This window comes from Hipposideros armiger, unplaced genomic scaffold (assembly GCF_001890085.2).
Source record: "Hipposideros armiger isolate ML-2016 unplaced genomic scaffold, ASM189008v1 scaffold_1205, whole genome shotgun sequence".
In the NCBI taxonomy this organism is placed as follows: Eukaryota; Metazoa; Chordata; class Mammalia; order Chiroptera; family Hipposideridae; genus Hipposideros; species Hipposideros armiger.
In genome coordinates, this window is record NW_017732555.1 from 96,556 (window position 1) to 118,678 (window position 22,123).

The 22,123-nt window shown below is 45.2% G+C and overlaps 1 protein-coding gene across 1 annotated transcript in view; it reads right to left on the reverse strand.

Moving 5' to 3' along the window:
* The window catches only part of UBASH3B (ubiquitin associated and SH3 domain containing B), a 148,884-nt gene that overhangs the window by 34,595 nt on the left and 92,166 nt on the right, over positions 1–22,123 (reverse strand). Inside the window, exons 2-3 of the mRNA XM_019632960.1 lie at positions 1,274–1,327; positions 343–529 (exon numbers count right to left, since the gene is read on the reverse strand). Coding sequence (XP_019488505.1) covers positions 343–529; positions 1,274–1,327 — 241 coding nt within the window. The remainder of the gene's footprint in view (positions 1–342; positions 530–1,273; positions 1,328–22,123) is intronic.

A 22,123-nucleotide genomic window follows, 5' to 3' on the forward strand; every position in this document is an offset into this window, starting at 1 on the left:
CGACAGACAAAGGTGAGGAAGGGTTAATGAAGCTGTCCCTGCTGCAGCTGCCAGACCAGTGTGTCACTCAGTGGGTCAGGCTCGTCCTTAGAGTCCTGAGGAGCACATCATGAGGTCATCATGATGTCATACCAAATGTGGGGTGCTCCTGGGCCGCAGGTGATACTGAAAGAGAAGCTAGGGTGAGTAGCCATGAGCCTCACTGATTCCTTGACGGCCCATCCAACTCTCCGAGCCCATGATTCCTGAGAGGCTTCTGACTTTGACTCCAGGTCCCAGGGGGTTGGCTGGGATATGGGGCACCAGGCTCCTCGGGGTGGCAGATGGGGGATCATAGCTCACCATAAAGAACTGGCAGAGGGTGATGTGGGGGAAGATGTTGTGTGCCTTGTTCTTCCCGCAGATCTGCTTCGACTGCTGCCAAAAGTCCAAGAGCTTCTGTGCTAAGGGGCCTGTGGGGCGGAGGTAGAGCACATACTCCCGGGGCAGGGGATCGTCCAGGAAGGGGTCGCCCACATGGGAGAATAACCTGCAAGGCAGAAGAGAGCCGCAGGCCTCACTTGAGAATAATGGAAGAAAGGGAAGAACTCAAAGAGACAGACCCACCCTCCATATGCTCCACACCCAGGCATTGTAAGGGGAAGGTTTTTCATTTTTGTGCTTTAAAAATCTACCACTCGGAGCTCACACTTCATAACCAAGTCTCAGATACACCAACTTCTTTTCTGCCTGTCATGCTACATCTGCAGCCCACAACTCCCTTAAAAAAAACCTAAAGGCTGCTCTCTAGGAAGCATTCTCAGATAAACTCCAAATCCTTTCCTAATCCAGGAGGGATTTCCCACCCGGCCTGTTCCTCCAGTTCAGTCTATGATTCAATCCATGTGCCTCCAAAAGACAAGGGAAACTCCAGGAGGGTTACCTCGTGGGGTCTGCCCTGGGCGATAATATCCTGAAATGTAAGGAGGTTTTCTTCTAAATTCATTTGCCCAGCATCCACACACTTAAAGTGACTGGAAGGGGGGTGAATATTGTGATAGGGACTCTAGCTTGGAAATGGTTTGCATTTCTTTAACAGTGTTAAGGAGAAGCACACCCTGGGGCCAGGGCAGAGGAGGCAATGGGCTTGATAAATGAGTTTGTCACATGGTCTTTTGGTTCATCTCCCCCCCCTGGAAGGCTCCATTAGAGAAAGGCTGTACATCCCTGCTCATCCACAGACACTTATAGTTAATTATACGCTATTTTCTCAATTTATTTATTTTATACCAACCAGTCACATGCTGCCTGAACACTTCTTCCTCCTGTGGATGCCAAGGCTTTTTGTCTGGAAGAAGAAATCAAATTTCTATTGTTAGTATTTTTAGCCTCAGCTTTTCTCATTGCAGTTGCAAGAATTGAGTGTGAAGTCAGTGACATCAAAGCCTCCTCAGTGGTGAGGGGGAGAGGCCTGCAGCAGGATTTCCCCCCAAGGGTCACAGCAAGGCATATGGACGTAGGACTCGTAATTAATTTCCATGGGATTAGCGCTGGGTCTGCATGCAGCCTGACAGCCCATGCAGTCTATTTTCAGCAGATTCCACACTGGGGGTTTTATTTCTGCTTCCTTAAAGATTGTCATGTCTTGGTTTTTCCTCCTTGCTTTTTTATCCACTCACATTTACTGACCCAGATCCCCTGCACAACCTTTTTTTTTTTTTCCCCAGCTCCTTGGAAAAGTGTGTTAGAAGGTGGGGGCTAAATGCCCACAAGGACATGTGGTTTGGTTCACTGCAGCGCCTCTTCCCACCCACCTCCAACCACCACCAACAGCTTCAGGCTGGGTCCATGATGTCCAACTATTTCAGAGACATCTTTGGGGACAAGTGGCCAGAGCAGTGCTGCTGTGGCTCCCACTGCTGGGGAAACAACACCAAGCCCGACTAACGGTGCTGCGGCATCTCAGGATAGTCATAGCAGCGAGGCCTTTGAGCACAAGCACACAGCAAGAGCACTTAGGAAATTTCAGACTGGTCTCCAAGAGTCAGCGTCCTGGGTTTGGATTCAGTTTTGCTATTGATCCATCCATCCATGCACTCATGCTTATATTTGTTCAAGAAATACTCACTGAATTGCTATTACTTTGGCAGCACTGTGCTAGGCTCTAGGAATACAGTGGAAAACAAGATTTATACGGTCCCTGCGGAGTTTTCAGGCATGAAAACATTAATTTTACAGATAATTATTTAATTGCATCTGTGGTCGGTGCAATGAAGAGACAGCACGGGGAACCATAACACAAGACAGGGAGGCCTAACCTGAGCTGAAGAGTCAGTGAAAGCTTCACTGAAGAAGTGACACTTTAAGTGAGACCTGAAGAATGTAGGTTCTTCTGGGGAAGGGGTGAGTGGGGATTGTATGGGGCGGTGATGGTGACATACATCTAGTGTATCTACTCTATAGTGAGGTGCGTATATACAAGGAGCTTCGAACAGTGCCTGACACATAGAAGCTGACCAGTGAACCACCATTCCCATCTCTTTACACTATACCAGTTCCAGGTCCTTGGGAGAAGAAAAGAGGGGAGGGGATTATAGTTAAATCAACACTCTTTCGAAGCCTCCTTTTCCTGATTGGCTGCTGAACCCAACTCTTTCCTTTTCCTGGTCCCTCTATGGAGTAATTAGAACAACTGGTGCTGTTAAGTGTCATAAAGGGTTAGATTCGAAGGGACCTCGGAGATCATCTGGGACCCAACTTCTTCCCTTTACACAAGGGAAATTCAGGGGAAGGAAGGAAGGTAAGGTGCTCAAAGCAGCCTGGCTGAGGTGATGGCTGAGTGATGGCAGACTCTAGACTGACTTCCAGGCCAGCGTCTGTGGCTCTGCTCCACAGCCCAAAGGTAAGTTAAATGCCTTCCTTTCCCCCCATGAAAACCTGAACACAAATACCAAATGATCAAGATAAAGAAATTTGCACAGCCGAGTAGAACAGTATTATGGAAGACAAGCCTACTTACAGAAGATGAAGTTATGGAGAAGCAAGACAGACCCTCTGAACCCCCTGGAACAAAAACTGCTGAAGAAAAGGCTGGAAGACAGATACACCCCTCCCACTCCGACTCCTGGATGAGGTGCTTCATTGCTGCCAAGTTGCCAACCCTGTTCCCTTTACTGCTTACTAGGCAATCAGAGACCACAATCTTGCTTTTTTTTTTTTCCAGGTCCAGAAGCCATGTACCTACAATCGAATGCAAATCATTGTCTTTTAGAAGTTAGAATCTCTGAGGGATTAAATTCATCAAAAAAAATTTAAAAGACCCATTGTTTCAAAAACAATAGGAAAGAGGAAAACTCATTTGTGGTACAATGTGCTATTTATATAAAGGATCCAATTTCTTTTATTTTTTTCTATGCCCTTCTCCCAGTTAAATATATCCTACTGAAATTTATTTTTCTTTAAGCTGTAGTAGCATTCTCTAGAAATGAAAGACCTAATTAAGTCAGAGTCTTTGTAACTCAGAAGACAAGTTTTGGAGAGGGCTCAGAAATACAATTGAGAAAGATAATGAAAGGTTTGGGTGAAAAGGCTATGATGAAAGTTTAAGGAAATCTAAATTCTTCTTTCTTAAGAAGGCAAGTCTGAGAGGTCTTCCATTTTATGGAAGGTTATTGTATCTGATGTACCTTTTTTAGTAAAGGTTAGCTAAAATAAAATAAGCTTTAGCTATAGCACAAAGGACTCAAGCTAGTTACCAGAAAGAACTTCCTGGTGCTATAAAGTTGTTTTGCTTTTTTGAAAATTTCTAGAAAGTAGTTACCGATCTGAGAGGTGTGTGATTCTCTAAGCAGGAGGTCACCCGAGAGGTAAAATCCCACCTTCCTTAGTGAACCGCAGGCACAGAGCTCAGCTACTCCTTCATCGACTGTCAGGCCAATGACGATTTGGGTTGAGCTAGTTCCCAGAACGCTGCCCACTGAACATGGGCAGCAGCAGAACACACCTCCCCCTCTCCACCTCACTGAAGAAAGACTGTTGCCGTAGAGCTCCCACTTCCATGGTCCATCCCACAGGTCCAATGCCAAGGGTGGTGGGGTGTGAGGGTGGACCCCAAACCACAGGCTGAGCCTGAATAGCTGCTACCTTCAGTGACCCAGAAGTTGGCAGAGAGCTGGAGACCATGAGCAGATAAGGCAGGGGTAGCCCTTTAAACCCCAAAGCCACTGAATTATAGCAACTTATTATTTATATTGGACCTCTACAGTTAGAATCAGTGAGACATGTGAACTGCTGACGTTCTCTCGTGTGAGAACATAAATTTGACTTCTGATCCTGGTCACACCTAACCTTCCCAATTAAGTCTAGGTTTATGCTTAGCAGAATGTGGGGAAAAAATGATGCAAATTCTCATGTCCTGCTCATGATGGGGAAAAACAGCACAAATCAGATAAAAATAATGGCTCATCCAAAAATCAGGCAAGCAGCTGTAAGGAAATGATCCAAATTGGGAAGAACTAGCAGCACCCACTGATGGCCTTGCTTCCTCTGGCTGGGATGGCTGGGGTTCCTCCCACTGTCTGCCCCCAACCCTGTTGAATTTGGAGTTCAAGTTTGATTTGGCTCCAGGACCATGGCTCTACCCAACCACCAGGGTCACAGAGATGCCCTTCTGACTTTAAGGGAGGTTTGGAAAGGAAAATTCCCTTTCTACTTTGTGTGAGACAAAGAAGCATGTCTTCCTCTCTTCTTCCCTTCCTTCTTTCTTCCTTTCTTCCTTTCCCCCCTTTTTCCTTCTTTCTCCCCTTCCACCTTCTTCTTTCCCTCCTTTCCTTCTTTCCATTCTCTTTCTTTTCCTTTTCCTCACAAGGAACTCTCACTAGGAAATCAAATGAAAACCAAAAATGTATTAACTATAGTTTTTTGATCTAAAGTTTGACTGGCTGGTGCCCTTTCAGAGACAATAGCCTCTGGTTCCCTCGGCTGGGATCAGGCTGACTGAGCAGATTCAGGCTGCCTTCATGTCCAGGTCCAACAGGATTCTCACTCCCTTTCGGAACCACAGGCTTTGAGCTTGACTGGGATTTCCTGTTTAATTGTCATCTAGGCAGATTTCCTCTGCAGCCACCCTGGTTCACTGGGTCCACGGTGGTCTCTGATCCTCTTGGTAGTTCAGTTCCTCTCAGCTTAACAACAGCTGTACGCCAGGCACTATATTATCACTGGATATACAGAGAAGAGGAAAGAATGGTCCTTGCCCTCACAGAGTTCGGTCTTAGAGTTAGAAACAGGCATACAATCATCCTCTTACAGTGTACTATCGTAATGGCCATGACAGAGCTGTTCAGTGTGCTGAGGCAGCTCAGAATAGGGATATTAACTCAGTAAGAGGGAGTTTCTGGGGCTGAGGTTCTCCAATTGTATACAAAGCTACTCTAAGTTGGATGTCACAGCAAGCTCAAAGAGGTGCCATGGGATATTTTAAATTTTTGAGGGAAACCTAGCAACGCTCATCATCTGTTGGACATCCCATAAGCTACTAGCTCAAGGTATTTACAGTTTCAATATTAGATTGTGTTGCATTCCTTAATGTCGTATCTTTGTGAAACTGTGGTTTTGGAAATGGCTGTAATAAAAAGCAAGTGCCTAGTGAAAAGAAATATGGACCAGAAAATGAGAGTGACAGTGTACAACCTGACTCTAAGGTTTGAGCAGTTGTGCAGTGCCCAACAGACACACACATCCATTAGTAAGTAGTTGTGGTTATTTAAGAGTGAAATAAAAATATTATTTTCTTTGAAATCTGTGCATTATTTTTTCACATGGCTCTTAAGTTGTTAGAAGATAAATACTTACTAAGTTGTTTGGATCTAACTGGTAAATGAACAGAACTATCAGGTATTTATGTTGGCCTACAGGCTCTATGTAAAAATTACTGAGAAACTAAGGATGCTATAAAATGTGCAAGTTTGGGACTGTCCTAGACAAAATGATGCTTGATCTGGATCTTAAATCAGAGCAAGGGCTGGCTAGAGAAAGAGAGGAGGAGAGGAGGGCATTTGAAGTGGAGAGCATGGCTAGAGTTAATATTTTAGGGAGCCAGGTGGACTCATGTCTTGTTAGGGAGACCACTTCATAGATGGTGTAGAGGCCTGACCACTGCACTGTATTTCTGAAGCTGATGTTGAATAATATTGTATGTCAACTATAATTATATGTACATATTCACGGGATGTGGAGTAGAGTGTGGGAATGGAGTCAATGGAATTGTAATAGATAAGTATGATATCGGGGGTGGGAGGGCAGTGGATGGGGGAGGGAGTTGTTACTGTGTGAGGGGTGAAAAGGATAACTGTTGCATTGTTTTGTACACCTGAAACTAATAATAATAATAATAAAAAAAGGTAAAGCTGGAAGAAAGTAAAGATGCAGCTGAAAAGGTAGGCAAGGGACAGACAGCTCACGAAGGTCTTTGTACCATTTTAGAGAGCGTGGATCTGATAACCTTATGCAGTGGGGAGCAATGAAGGATGGTAAGTTGAAGAGGTGTGATCAGGTTTGCATGTGAGGGATGTACTTAAGAGAAACTGTTACTATGCTTGAAATATTTAGAAAATCTTGTCGACATCAGAAGGGAGGTGTTGGGAGGTTGAAGTATAATGAGGATGGAATGTTGGGGAGGATGTTTGGATTATTGATAGGATCGATCTTGGAGACTGATGAGAATTGTAGTTTGAATGTCTACATGGATTGGTAGGGATACTCCTGAGAGAGAATGCAGGAGTAGAGACAAATTTGGGTTTGGGTGGTAGTGAGTGATGAGCTCAATTATTGTTTCCTGGAGAATCTGGGGGTCTGGGCTAACAGCTAAATCAAGAATCATTAACAGACACCTGGTCTAATTGCGGGGCACTATGTTCCTCAAGTTTTCTCTGTTAGCTTGACTTGGATTCCTTGTCTCTTTCTGTTTTGCAAGCCAGACATTTCTTCTAGGCTATCCCTCAAGCTCTTATTTCCTGTCTAAGGAATCCCTTCAGTCCCCAATGCACTCAATACTCAGTTTGGTAAATACTCACGCCATCCCTGGCTCAGGTGGACAGGTTAACCCAGGCCCCCGGGTTCTCCAGGGTGATACATCTCTCACAGGCCTTCGGAGGAGGACAAACTATCTTATTGCACTTAACAAAACTCAAGTATCTAAAACCTGATGTAAAAAATAATAGGTAGCATATATACTAATAGAAATGGAAATATATTCCCTCAAAATTACAAGACCTTGATTCCGTTAAGTAGAAAACTGATTTGTTGAGCGTTCCAATTACTTGAAGTCGTTCTGTCATTGGCTTTGGATTACTGGTAGACATAAACTTGTGGCCTCAGGTTCTCATCTGCTCTGTGCATTGGTTCTCTGTGACCAAGGACTTATTTATGTAGGAAAAGAGAAGGCAAGGAGTCAAGCATGTAATCCTCGAAATGGATGAAGCTCCCTATGCAACCAAAATTAAATGGAATGTCCTTCATGTAGCTGTGACAATCTCAAATTTTAGAAATATTTAATGCTAACTGCAGGATTTTAAAAAATGTTCTCAACCTCCAGGATACCAGTTGTTAAATTTCCCACCTCTAATACTGTGAATTCAATTAAAAGATGGCCTAATTAATCAGATATGTCATTCTTTTCCTTAGATCTGCACTAGGCTGGGGGATGTGCAAATTAGGTAAAAACCTGACTCCTATTTTTCCTGGTTGGTGAGTTCAGTCATAGAAAGAAGCCCTGGTGCCACTAAGCAAAAATGAGGGATTCTTTTAGGGTATATTGGAAAAAGAGCTGCTATTTTATAATGTGGCTTTAGGTCAGAGGCTTTTATTTGCTCTATAAAGAATCACCTGCTCAGTGCTGATCTCCTTCATAGGATGATATGAAGTAGCTTACTATCCGGAGAACAGAGGGCAAGCAGGTGATTCTGCCATCTATTTGTTTCACTAGTAGGAGAAATATAAGAATAAAGAAGTTAGTAATGCTTGAAGACGTTCCATGCACTAGGCACTTAACAGGCTTAAACTCTCATGACAAACAGGGATGCTGGTATTGTTAGGAGCCTCTCTGGACCTGAGTGGCTCTACCCTGGCAGGTCAGCTGTCCAATCATCTCTGGGTTGTCTCAATCCAGAGGCTGGCTCTGAAGCTGTGGCTAAAGTCTGAATCAGTGAAAAGAGTATACTGAGTAGAAGCACTGAGCGTACAGCCCTAGGAAGCATCTCAGCTGATGGCCTTTAAGCTCCTTCTCTGGAAACCCAGGGAGGAGTGGCCTCTAAGCCTCTCACTGGATATGATCATGGAGATCTGCTCCAGACTCCGGGGGTGCCTTTCAGGTTAGAATTGAGCTTCTTGGCAGGAAAGGGTATCCCCTATGTACAAAGCCCCCCATCAGGAACAGCAGAGTCTGAGGATGGAGTGGATGGACACAAAATACAGAGTAGACATAAATCCAGGCACTCCACTGCCCAAGGATGCGAGACACTTAACAGGGCTACAAATTCAATTCCCTGAATTTGCATACTCCAACTCCTCTCATCCATCATTGCCCATTCATCAAAGCTTCATTTTCTGATATGGTTATCCTCTCCTCTACCAGGGCATAATAAGATCTGTACAGTTTCAGTCCCAGTTTTAATAATGGTCAGAGGCCAGCAAATATGGAGCAGCTAAGAGCCACACAAGCCAAAGAGGGACACAGGTGGTATTTTAGCCAAGGCTTCCTGGCTCAAGTAAAATTGGGGATTGGCCACATATTGTAGTCACAGTGGGTCCTTGCAGGGACTAGAACATGGGCACTGGTTTTTAGGTGCCCTTTCCCTGCAGCAAGCCATTTCCCAATTTGGTGCTTTCGTTTTTTTCATCTTCAAAGAGGAGGTGATGAAGGCTCGCACAAGGAGGTGGAGAAAAAAAGATGTGACATTTATAAAGAGTTTGGGGGTTCTCAAGAGGAAACCATACATGATAAACGGCGATTCCATGGCTGACAAGGATTTTGAGACCATCCCGTTTAATCCACCTTATAACCAGACAAGATCGTACTTCCTTCAAGGTTGTGTCTTTGATGGAATCTTTCTTCCTTTTACAGACCTTAAGAAGAGGTGATTCAACAATGTCTCTTGATTACCTAATGGCCCTTGCACTCACAAAGTTCTTCCACGTGTCCAACGTCCTTCCACCTGTGCCCAAACACATGCTACCTTTTTTGCACCTGGTAGAGTTGGTCACTCTTTCCTACCTAACAAAATAATTCATTCTGCCACTTTCACACAAGGTATTTCAGATACCTTTTGTCACCCAAGCCAATGAGATAGGCTTGCAGAAAGCCTGGGCAGTTCAGCTTAACAACTTCATCTCTGAAGTTTCTGTCCCCTTGGGCCTCCTTCCTAGGAAGCTAAAGGAAGGCAGTGGAGAGGCCTGTCAATAAACATAAACCATAATGGCCCTACCCATTTCCTTCAGAGGAAATGAACCTAATGGAGCAAGATATATTGATCATAAAGACCTAATTTCAGAATCAGTCTCCTGGCGGTGAACCCTTTCAGTTAGTGGGGCTAATGGCCTCTTGCTTTCAGCTGCTGTAGCCTGTACATCTAATAATCAATGGAATAGCAAGCCTGCTGGGGGGTTGGGGATGCTACCACCAAGGCTGGCCAATTTTAAGGAAAATGCTGTGGGTTTTTTAAATAAAGCTAATCCGAAAAGGAAAAAAAAATTGCTGAGCTATTTGGGGGCTTAAGAAGGACATCCAGTTGAAGAACTCCAACCTGCAGGGATGCCCCTCTTTCTTTTCTATGAACAAAACTGTTTTCCATCCCATAAAGAGGCTATTAAGCAGCTTCCCCAGGGGGTGGTTAGCAGGGAAAATGCTTTTTAGGTTCCCTGATGCTTTTATGTGACAGGGCCCAGCAGCCCATGTGGGGAGGCCTTGTTTCATTCTTGCTAAAAAGGTGATGGAGCTCTGTCCTCTGCTGTAGGGAGGCAGCAGTTTGTAATTGGGAAAGCAGCCATTAGACCAGGGGTGGTGACATAATAAAACACATTTCTCTTTGCCTCTGTTGTAAGTCTCCCTAGGATCTGAACGACACCTTTCCGTCCCCCAGTAGCAACGACTTTTTGCCCAGAGGCACAAGTGGAGTGTTTGCAGTGTCGAAGGAGCACATCCTTGGACGCCAAACTCTTACTAGTTGTGGGACTGTGAACAAGTTAATTATTTTAAAATTCATTTCCCAAGTCTCTTAAATGGGGATAACAATACCTACACTTCGCAGGGCAGAATGACGATTAGTATCAGATAATGTATTTGGAACGCTCAGCAGAGTGTCTGGCATATACTAGGTACTTAAAAATAACATCTGCACATATGCTTATGCCTATTGTCTAACAATCTTTGCAGTTTTCCTAGAATAAATGTCTGCAAGTTCCATGTGAACAGGAATATTTCAAGACTGGGCATCAGAAGACCCAGGTCCCTTCTCTGCTAACATGATCTATAGCCATCTGGGAAGGTCTTGAGGAGTATACGGGATTTGAGAAGACAACAAAGCTTTCCAGATAAGACAGTAACACAAGAAAAGGTGCAGAGGGGAACCCAGCAGTGATGGATGAATATTGTAGAATAAGTCTGTTGGACAGCTTTCACTGGAGAGGGAGACACAAGCCACGTTGTTGGGAGGCAGGGAGGGGAGTTTAGCTTCCATCAGGAAGAAAGCTGGGAGTCACTGAATGACTTGGAGCAGGGGAGGAACCAAGTTTCCACTCATTGACGGTATCCAGGGAGAGGAGAGACAGCCCTGAGCTGGGTGTCTATAGTCATTAAGCACTGGGGAAGTCTGGCCAGGGTGCCCTTTTCCTTCTGTGATCCTAAGATCCTAAGTTACTTACACTCCCTGTGGGACCTTTAGTCCCCACTCTGCAGAGTAATACCATTTCTTCCCATCTGAGCTGCCTCCCAAGGAAATAAGGATAAAAGTTTCAAAAGTTCAATCCATTGTGCATGATGAACTATTATTATTCCCTGAAAAATAGGATCAGAAGATGCTTCTGTTTGCCCAAGGATATACAGCAAGCTGGGGACACAGCGATCCCCAAATCAGATTAAATGAGATCACGAAGGTTACAATAACACTTGGTGCCGTCCCCTGCCTATAATAATAGGCACTCAGTAAATATGGCCATGATTTATAATTTTATGACAATCTCCTCTTCAGGACTTTACCATTTCTGCATGCTTTCATACACTTTTCCTCCTCCAAGAGACACCTGAGGATAGAATGTGGGTTAGTGTTCTAAGCAACCACTCAGTTCAGTTTCATGTTTAAAGCATCAGTCTCTGACTCTTTGTCAGTCCAAAAGATTCTGTTTCTAGGTTATAGGTTCTATAGAAAACCATGGAAATTAGGCACCCCTGGAGGGACAGTGTCTGTTGTGTAGAGTCTCTGTGTCCCTATAGAGGCAAGTCCAGCTGGTTCGGGGGCAGAGGTGTCCATGGGATAAAAGATGCTGTGTCCCTGTGGGATACTGTGGAAGGCGGGAGGTTAATACAGAGACACAGTGAGTCCCTGATGCCTTTCAGGCTGGCAGGCCAATGTGGAAGTGCTCCAAGGTGTGTGGAAGTCAGGAAAGCTTCTGCAGGAAGATAAAGGAAGGTGAGAAGGCAGTGACTACACTCAGAAAGGCAGGACAAGCCAAGCAAAAAAGATGGAGCTCACTGATAGAAATGACATGTAGCACTGGCACCACTGTAGTGCTGAAGCTTAAGGCTTTTATATAATCACTTATGGGTCCTCCAAGAGCCCCGTGAGACAGGCAGGACATCATTGTTATTTTCACTTCACAGATGAGGAAAAGAAGGCAACAGAGAGGTTAGGAAACTTGTTCAACTCACGCAGCAGCATAGGACAGCAGTGTGACTAGAACCCTGACCTGCTTGTTCATGTCCAGAAATCTGAGGTACCACTGGGTTTCAGGGAGTGAAGGAGAGGTAACAGTCTATGCAGTAAATCTCCACTGCAACAACTGGAAAGTGGGATTTAAAACATAGAGAGGGAACAGCCCTACCCCTACCCACGCAAAAAAAAAAAAAGGTGGGGAGATCTGGGAGAAACAGATAAAAATGAAGAGTCATTTCAGGTTGCAAAGACTAATTTTTTCCTCTTCCCATTTCCACCTCCTCACTCTCTAAGCCACTAAAATCAGCTAAAAATACTTAAACATGGGTGATTTTTAGTCCTTCTGAAATGGTTTCAGCCCAAAGCTACATGAGAGGCTCTGATTCACAGCCTTGGTAGGTCAGAAAAAAGTACACAGACCAAACAAAGCCATTGTCACCATTCTGTACCTTTTCACGAAAGTAATTTATTAGCTAACATGTATTGAGTGTTTACAAGGAGGCAGGCATCTTACTAAATGTTTTCAATATAAATGATCTCATTCAGTCCTTACTCAGCCCTTTGAGGTAGGTGCCATTACTTCCCTCACTGAACACATGAGGAAAATGAGGCTGAGAGACTGTAGAACTTGGCCCAGGTCCCACAGCTGGGAAGAGGCAGACACAGCATTCAAGTATGTGCTCAGCCACTGGCCACATGTCCTCCTGAGCAGAAGGATGGCAGCACCAGCCGTGGCCGCTGTTTCTGGATCATAGGAAAATGAAGTGCAGTGATGATCTTCCACAGGAATTTGCTACAAAACATGACTGCACTGTTTTCTCATTTGTTTGTTGATTGCTCATTCCTTCAACAAGTATGTGTTATGTCAACCACTGTTGCCAGACACTGTGTGAAGGGCTCTGAATATAAAGATAGAAAACATGGAGTGAAGAATGGGAAAAGAGGGTAAAGAGGGTCAAATATATGGTGATGGAAGGAGAACTGACTCTGGATGGTAAGCACACAATGTGATAAATAGATGGTGTACTATAGAATTGTATACTTGAAACCTATGTAATTTTACTAATCATTGTCACCCCAATAAATTTAACGAAAAGAGAAACCATGGCTGGCCCCTGTCCTTAAGGGAAATCATTATATGACCACTTCAACAAACAGATGTTGGAAAGAGAAGGAAGTTAACATTACTAGAGTACCTATTACGTGCCGTGTGATTTACAGGTACCCTCTTATTTAATCTTTAAAAAAATTTAGTGGGGTGGGAACTACTGCCTCCCATTTACACATAATGAAACTGTGATGGAGAAAGCTTATGGACATGTTCAAGGCATACAGTCTGTCACTGGCAGTGCTGGGACCATATCAGGTCTGATTTTCAAACCCATGCTCTTGTCATCACCCCTTCCCCCAATCCTTCCCCCTCAACACCTCTCCCTCCTTTGAATGATTCAGGTCAGTTTCAAGAAGAGTATGTAGGTAAATGAAAATAAATCCTGGATTGGGCCAGCCGAGTGGTGCATTGGTTAAGAACTGGCTTGGGATGCCAGAGGACCCTGGTTCGGATCCCACATATGAGGGCCAGTGACACTGCCCTCCACAGCTAAGATGCTGAACAACAGCTCGGCCTGGAGCTGGGCTGCCGTGAGTCGCCGGCAATGGCGTAGGCTGCAGCCCCTGCTGCAGTGGGTTGCCATGGGCTACCGTGTGTAGCCAGCAGCCAGCGTGAGCGGCCAGCAGCCGCAGTGAGCAGCCGTCCAGAAGCCGGCAACTGATGTGCCTCGCCCGGGAAAAGCGCAATGATGGTGCCAACTTGGGCCAGTGAAGCAACATCCTCCACAACTAGAATGAAGAACAAAATGACAGCAACTTGTCTGTTCCCCTTCCCCCAATTCCCCAGCACTGTTCCCATCCCCCAATTCCCCAATAAAAATCCTTAAAAAATAATAATAAAATAAGTCCTGGATTTGAAGAATTAAGCTGAGAGTATTTGATTAGGAGGATGGGTTTTCATGGATTTTTGGGTGAACCTTTGGGGGAGAATGTAAGGCAGAGGGATACCTACGTCTTACACGTGCACCAAATTCCACCAAATAGTCTCACAGGTCAAATCCCATTCTTCGTATCATTTACTTCAAGAGATGTCTGTGTAGATAAAAATCCAAGCCAGCAAAAGAAGTGGACAGTCTTAAGAGTTCAGTGTACGAAGCACTGACCAGTAGAGTTCTGTGTGTGACACGAAGGCGCAAAGACAAGGAGTAAGTGCTATAGGGATGCAGGGCAGAGGGGACTGGCCAGTTTAGATACCTGCTGCCATCCAGGGTACAAAGCAACCCCATCCTATTTCTAAAGATCTTCATTTCCAGAAATGTCTAAACCCCTTACCAAGGCACGCTGGGCCCTCCATGGCCTCATTCCTATCAATTCTTCAGCTTCACCAACAAGCATTCTGTTCCTTGGCTCTTGTCTTACACTCAAAACCTTTCTCCTGTTCACTCCTTTTCCTGCAAGGCCAGCTCCACCCTCAGTTACCTGGCTACTTCCCACCACTCCAGATGGGTTTTGTCTCCTTCAGGAAGCTGTGCCTGACTGGTCTGGGCACCTATAGCACCCTGTACCTGGTTGAATCACAGCACCTTCTACATTATATTAAATGATCAGTCTTCCACAAAAGACTGAGCTACTTAAAGCAGAGACCTCTTTTTTTTTTTTTTTAGCTCTAATTGCTGGCATAATATTTAACACATAGTAGGTGTTAGTTTTTTTTAAAGTGAACTTTATGAATATATTAAAAGTAGATAGCCAGTGTGGCAGACAGATCCTAAGTGACACCCTGGTCATCCCACTCGCTGATATTCACGCCTCTGTGTAATTCCATCCCCTAGAGTGTGAGACCCAAGACTTGCTTTTTAATAGAATATGGCAGAGGTGATGGATATCACTCCTGTGGTTGGGTCATTTCATACAGCAGACGTGATGAATGTCACTCCTGTGATTCCATTCTATTACACATAGAAGGCTCTCAGTGATTCACTCTTCTTGCTGGCCTTGGAGAAGCAGCACGTTGTGAACTGCCTGTGGAGACAGCCACATGGCAGGCAGCTGTGGGTGGCCTCGAGGACCTGCAAGTGGCTTCTAGCCAACATCCGGCAAAAAGCTGGGGCCCTCAGTTCCACAACCACAAGGAAATGAATTCTGCCAGCAATCAGAATGAGGTTGGAAGTGGATCCTAGTTGAGCCCCCAGATGAGAAAGCAGCCTAGCCAACAGCTGGATTGCAAGCAGACTGAGAAGAGACCCGGCTAAGCCTGGATTCTTGGCCTACTGTGAGATAACAAATGAATGTGTTTTAAGTCACTAGGGTTCTAATGTTGAGTAATGGAAAACAAATACACCCAGCTTTTCAGGAAAGGAGAAACAGGCAGGGAAGTAACATTGCTTGAGCATTGGCTGGCATAAGCTGGTAAAATCACCCTCAGCATTAAGGAGTAAAAAAAGGTATTTAATGCAGGAGATGGGAAGCACCAATCTCAGAACCAATTGAAAGTGGCTGATCTGATTTATTTTTTATTGATTGATTTATTTTTATTTTTTAAGCTGAGCCATCCTGCCGCCTGTTGGCAGCTCAGCGGCAGCTCAGCTCGGGCCAGGACTAGAACCACTGTTGCTCAGAGCTCAAACTCTTGAGTGAGCTCTTAACCAACTGAGCCACTTGGCCGGCCCATGATCTGATTTCTTCGTTATGAATACATCCCCATCTCATTCCTGCAACCAGTTAAATTTGATTTAAACCATGCGTGGCTAAGAGTCATACCTTGGTACTTAAGGGAGTGGGTAGAATGGAGTGGCTAGGACATAGCCTCCAAGTCAGACAGGGTGGGGTTGGAAACCACGGCTACTCCTCTAAACCTGCAAGACCCCCAGTAAGTGACTTAACCTTTCTAAGCTCAGTTCCCGCCTAGGTAAACTGAGGCTGAATATACTGCTCTGTTATGTCACGTGAAATGCCATAAAGAAGTGGCTAGCTCAGAGCCTGGCACAGGTCTGTCTCCCTCTCCCCCCTTCCCCGCCCCACCCCCCACACACCGACTATCCTCTCCAGCTTTCTCTGACTCTGAGGCTCTGAGGCTAAGTCTGCTTTGGGATTCTCCTGGATAAAATCCATCTGTAAAACAGTTCTTAGCCGATTCCTCAGAGGTTTACGCTGCAGCTGAAATCCTAGGAAATTCTGCCCTGCCTGTTCCAACACTGCTAAGCTGCTGAGAGGTCAGGCTCAGTTTCCTGAAATGACTTACTGCTTCCCCTCTAATGGGGCACTTTCTGTGTTACAAAACATGGGACTGTACCAAACATGCCAGGAAGTGAGAAGTCCCAAACTCTCCAGGCTGCCAGTTGTGTGCTGGCCCAACGCCAGGGCCCCAGACCATCATCCCTTTGTCATGTTACCTGTTTTCCCGTGCCTCAGCTCTCAGAGCTTAGGGAGTCAGGCTTTGGCAAGCAGTCAACACGCTGCCACCCTTGCCAGCCTGGGAACCCTGAGGACGGCTCATTCAAAGGAGTGGCTGGGTTGTTTGTTTGTTTACTTGTTTTAATAAGGTCTTGTCTTCCCACTGGGCTTCAGAGAGCTTAGAGCCCTGACACCTCAGGAGCTCTCCTCCCTCAGCCTTAGGAGGGACGGAGACAGGGACCAGAAGGGAATTATTAATTTTATCTTATGAATAAAGAATATACAGCCTATTCATCTAGTATCCCACTGACTGGAATATCTAGATTTATCAGATGTCTACTAATGCCCACGACCTTGTCAGGCGCCTATGAGTGATGGTGTGCGTGTGTGTGCCCATGTGTGCATCTGTGATTTCAGGATCTGCTCACAGTGTATATATTCAGATATGACATTTAGGATGTTCACAGGATTTCAGAACTTTGAGGTCAAGATCACTTCAATTCTGTCATGCTACAAACAAGGAACTAAGACCCACAAGGCTAAGTGTCTTGACAGGCATAGGGACCCAAGCTGTGCTCTTGGCACGAAATAAAGCTGTGCCTCTGCCTTTTCTGCTTACACTGTGTTGCTTAATTTCCTTTTAAACTAGTGCCACTTCTTGAGCTCCTGGGCAGTGCTACTTTGCTGAGAGGCCTTGGGATCCCCTTTATAGGGAACAGCACCAAGAGACAGCCTCTTGCTTTGGGTCCCACAGTGTAGTCTTGGCAGGCCAACTGATCTACTGCCCCATGGCTTCCTTCTCTCTTTGGCCTCCTCCTCCTCCATGCTGGGTGTCCCAGGCCCTACCACAGGCCTCCACACTGGGGCACTACAGCCTTTGAGAACAGCTAGACCCGCCTATGATGTGGAGGGTGGGGAGGCTGCCAAAAGCCAAACATAACTAACTCCCTTCCCTGGGATCTAAGAACTAAACACCCAGAAATAAATGGGGTCCAGTAGGGAAGAGGCAGGAAACGGAAGGAAGTACACAAAGAGGACCTGACTCAGCTCTAGGTAACTGCATGAGTTTCAAGGCCATAAGCTCATAAGACTTTTTCACGCAGTTCATTCTTATTGCCACATTCAGATGTTACCCCTGACTGCAGTTGGCCTTGAATCCTCTTCGACCAACATATGGTAATGCTTATGCCTGAATGTCGAGCTTGAATCCTTCCATCCTAATTAACTGAACGTCTCCTTAACCAGCTCATGCGTTGCCAAGGAATACCTCTGTCCTGTGTCCAGCGCCCTTCATGGTAACCGGGAAGGGCACTGCAATGTTTGGATACAAACGATTTCTGTAATAATCTCCAAACCCCAGGAAACAGACAATCAAATTAACTAGTGAGTAAGAAAACCAAAGCAGATTACAATTAATTACCCATGTTTAGACCATGTTTGTCTTTAGCTATGAGATTTACAAAAGAGCTTTTCTGGTCTCTCTTTTTTCTAAATATATTTCCAGTCTTAGAATTGTAGGACCTTGAGCCCAAGTTTTCAAAGACTAAGTTGACTCTGTCCCCAGCTCAGAAGAGGCTCCTAAATGAGTCACTTCCCCCTTGCCTGTTTCCCCCTCAGTTGATAAGGCCTCCCTCTGGGAGTGGGAGGGAGAGGTCACAGGCGAGGGCTGAGACCACTTTGGCAGTACTCAGGAGCAGAGGGCATATCCTGCTCTGCGGAACGATTTTCACTGACATTGGAAGCTTTTCTGAATCTGGCTTGGCAAAGCCCCTAGGTACCAGACCCTCTTTCTGAGTGGCCACTCTCTGGTCCTGGTTGCCTCCCCTGACCCAAAACTTAATTCTCACTTTCCTTAAAAAAATACGTATATAAAATGTTCAGGCCCTTTCCATAGAAGGCTACAAGTCAAAAGGTCATTACTATTTGGGTTATTTGAGTGTTTGCTATGGACACAGTGGAAAACTGAGATGCTGAGAGAAGAAAGGGGCTGCGTGTTCCTTGCGCTTATGCATTAAGCTCAATTCATAGTGGTGTGCAGTTTGAGGTGACAATGGGTAATTAACTTCCTTAAATGTGCTTCATTGAAACCTATGCAAACATATTCACTATTGGACTGTGAAGGGGGGGAAAAATCATGTGGCCTAACTTCTCCATTTTGTAGAGCAAGGAACTAAGGCTTAGAGAAGAAAAATTATTTCTTTAAAGTAATGGTGAGTTGGTGCAGATCTGAACTTAGAACCCAGGACTTACAAATCCTTGCATTGGACCTACTCCAACATTCCAGTCTAGGTCTTTTCCCACCCTTGTGACTGTTGTGCAGCGCTGGGAGAAAGACTGAGCTGGTGATGCAGCCAGGGTTCTGGTCCTGACTCTGCTGTCACTGTTTGACCCTGGGCAAGTCCCCTAACTTCCTGGAATCATGGAAAACCAAAAGGGTCTTACGTGGATCTCAAAGGCCCCTTCCAGTTCTAATGGCCTGTGGGTTTGTGCTATGGACTCTCTTCTCCTTCCACATACCAGGGGGAGGAAGTAGAGCTGTTTCTTCAACATTAGATGGCAACGAGGGATTAAAGATGGAACCAGGTGTGGTACTAGGTTTGGCCTGAACATGAACTGTGTCCTGCAAGGGAGGGAGGGCATCATGGAGAATCCTCAGTGGGCATTGAGGCCACAGACCAAAGCAGGAGTCATACTTACAAAACCCAGTACAGTGTAAAGTAGTCATTTCAAACTGCAGCCCTCTCTACAGGCAGCAGCCTCAAGCCTCTCTCTGCTTCAATCCAGCTTGAAGGAACCATATACTCTCTCTCTCTGAGCCACTCATGCTCTGTCTGGCCCCTTCAGCTGCTCTCCCAGATGCAACACAGATCAGGTTCCTTCAATTACTCTTCTGTGTTCAGTAGTTAAGATCCAAAGAGAATGATTCTTCAGGAAAATGAGGTGCCATTTTTAGCTTATGAAGAAGACAATTTCCTTGAGAAGAGAGAAAGCTGAAAGGCCCATCTCCACTTCTGGAGTGACAGTGATATGCTAAAAAGGCAGTCTCTATCATTCCAAGGAAAAGACTTATTTCCCCCTGTAGTTTGCCTTTCTTGGCAATTGAGTGTAACATTTGGAATTCCCCTCACTATTGTCTATAAAAGTATTCCATGAGAACTCTGCTGGTCTGTATGCTAGCCAATAGCTGCATGCTAAGCAAAATTAAAAATTCAGTTCCTTGTCACACTAGCTACATTTCAAGTGCTAGTGGCTACCACCATGTTGGCTGCTCAGATATGAATGAACATGGTGATCATCACAGAATGTTCCTTTGGACAGTGCTACACTAGAATCTAAGCTCCCCAAAAGCAGGGACTTGGCCTTGTTCATTTCTAGATCTTAAGTACCTACTGAGGTGCCTGGCACGTAAGTGACACTTAATTTATTGAATGCATTTATTGAATTCATGGATAGGCAGGTTAGATAGAGAATACAGCAGTATCAGTACAGTTATGCTAGTACTTAAAAATTACACAGCAGACTTCTTCCAAGAAACTCTGACTTCTCCTAGTGTTCATTCTCTAAGAAGTTTCTGAGTTTCCAATGATGCTCCCCTAGGCTAAGAGGGATATAAAAACCACAACAATAAGAGAAGAAGTAGTTAAATGTACTGGAAGCAGCAGAGGATGAAGAAAAGATCCAGTTTCTAGTCCAGATCCCAGTAAGAAGGGCAAGTGGGGATGAGTCAGTCTCGGTATCTTCAGCTGTAAAATGAGAATAATACTACTATATCCCCAAAGAGTTGCTTGAATGGGCCAAATGGGATATTTATATTACATCAAAAAGTACTTTGGACACTATATAGAGTTGGATGTGTGTGTGTTATTGACCTTGCCTCAAGTTGCTTTTGCGTCCCACTGCCATAATCCTTAAAAACATTTTGCCTTCTCCAGCTGCTCTCCCTGCTTTGGGATCATGACTTCAATCCATCATGCACACCTTCAAGCAAAAATTTCTGCCAAAATACTGACTATGTCCCTGTGCTTGAAAGACTAAAATGGCTTCTTACTGCCTATGAGATCAAGATCTGTCTCTGTCTTCTAATATTTGATGTTATTACATGCCCCATTTGCTTAGGAAGCTCCTATTTCATGATTATCACGTAGGATCTTCCTGAGGTGAGAAATATTATTCCTGTTACAAATGTGCCTGTGCCCCACCCATGTCCTTTCTTCTTCCACTTCTTCAAATTGCATCTGTTACCTTGAGGTCACCTCACCCTGTCTGTAACTCTAGCCCCCACTAACCCTGGCATTCCTTGTGCCTATCTTCTCTTGAATGTTATAACATGTTCTCTCCACATGTGCTTGTTCTTTGAATGCTTCATGTGTCTTATCTCCTCTACAACACTGGACAACACTCAAAGAAGGCACTGTTTGGGCCGGCCGAGTGGCACGTTGGTTAAGAGCTGGCTTGGGATGCCAGGGGACCCTGGTTCGGATCCCACATATGAGGGCCAGTGGCACTGCCCTCTATAGCTAAGATGGTGAACAACAGCTCAACCTGGAGCTGGGTTGCTGTGAGTCACTGGCGATGGTGTAGGCTGCAGCCCCTGCTGCAGTTAGTTGCCATGGGCTACTGTGTGTAGCCAGCAGCCAGCGTGAGCGGCCAGCAGCCGCCGTGAGTGGCCATCCAGAAGCCGGCGACTGATCTGCCTCACCCGGGAAGAGCACAATGATGGTGCCAACTTGGGCCAGTGAAGCAACGTCCTCCACAAATAGACTGAAGAATAAAAGGACAGCAACTTGTCTGTTCCCCTTCCCTGATCCCCCAGTGCTGTTCCCATCCCCCAATTCCCAATAAAAAAATCTTAAAAAACAAAACAAAACAAAACAAACAAAAAAAGAAGGTACTGTTCTGAGGTAGTATTTGGTGCCTTAGGGGTACCTAGGGAGAGGGGTCGGCAGATGGCCCTATAGGCCTGGGTTTAAAGGGGACCAGATATATAGGGGATGAGATAAGCCAAGAAGAAAATCAGGTTTGAAAAGACAATGGAGTCCATGTTTTAGTATGAACATTTCAAATACTTTGTGTTTATTAAGTAATAATTCCCCCATTTTGTTATACTTTCAGTTGATATAATTTAGCCCAAAGGAACATAGAATTTTAGTTAGCTGAGGCTTTATTTTAGAGATCTGACTCCTTTTGTTTGCAGTAATTGGTTTCACCCTGGATCAAACCTTCACGGCTCCCACTACTCATTTAGAGGCTTCTTGCACTGATATAGGAGGAGGCATAGCCATGATGGCTGTGATGTGGAGCCCAGTGACTTACAATGGCATTCAGGGAAAAGAAGAGCACTGTTATTAGCCAAGATTATCCTGGAAGATGAGGCCAGCCTCCCAATCCACTGCAGAAGGCTGGAGTGTATGGCTTCAACCTTCATCCCCCTCACAATAAAAACCATCTTCCCAGGGGAGAGCAGGGTTGCAGCCAGGCAGCCATTGTCTGCGTGAGGCCTAAGCCAGCACAACAGTTCTGGCTGAGTATAAACAGAGCACCCAATTAAAACACCTAATTATAGGACAGGCTGGAACCAGGAGGTTGGGCTCCGTTGGTGGCCCTGAAGCCAGCTGACAGCTGAGCTGCCAGCATCTCCCAGATCAATGACAACTGGTCTCAGACTGAAATGAGCCTGCATGTGGACAGATGCACTAGAGGGTTGGGAGGGCAGAGGCTCTACAAGAGAGAAATAGACACACCTCATGGCTTCTTAGCTCCTAGGGCCATGGAGTGCA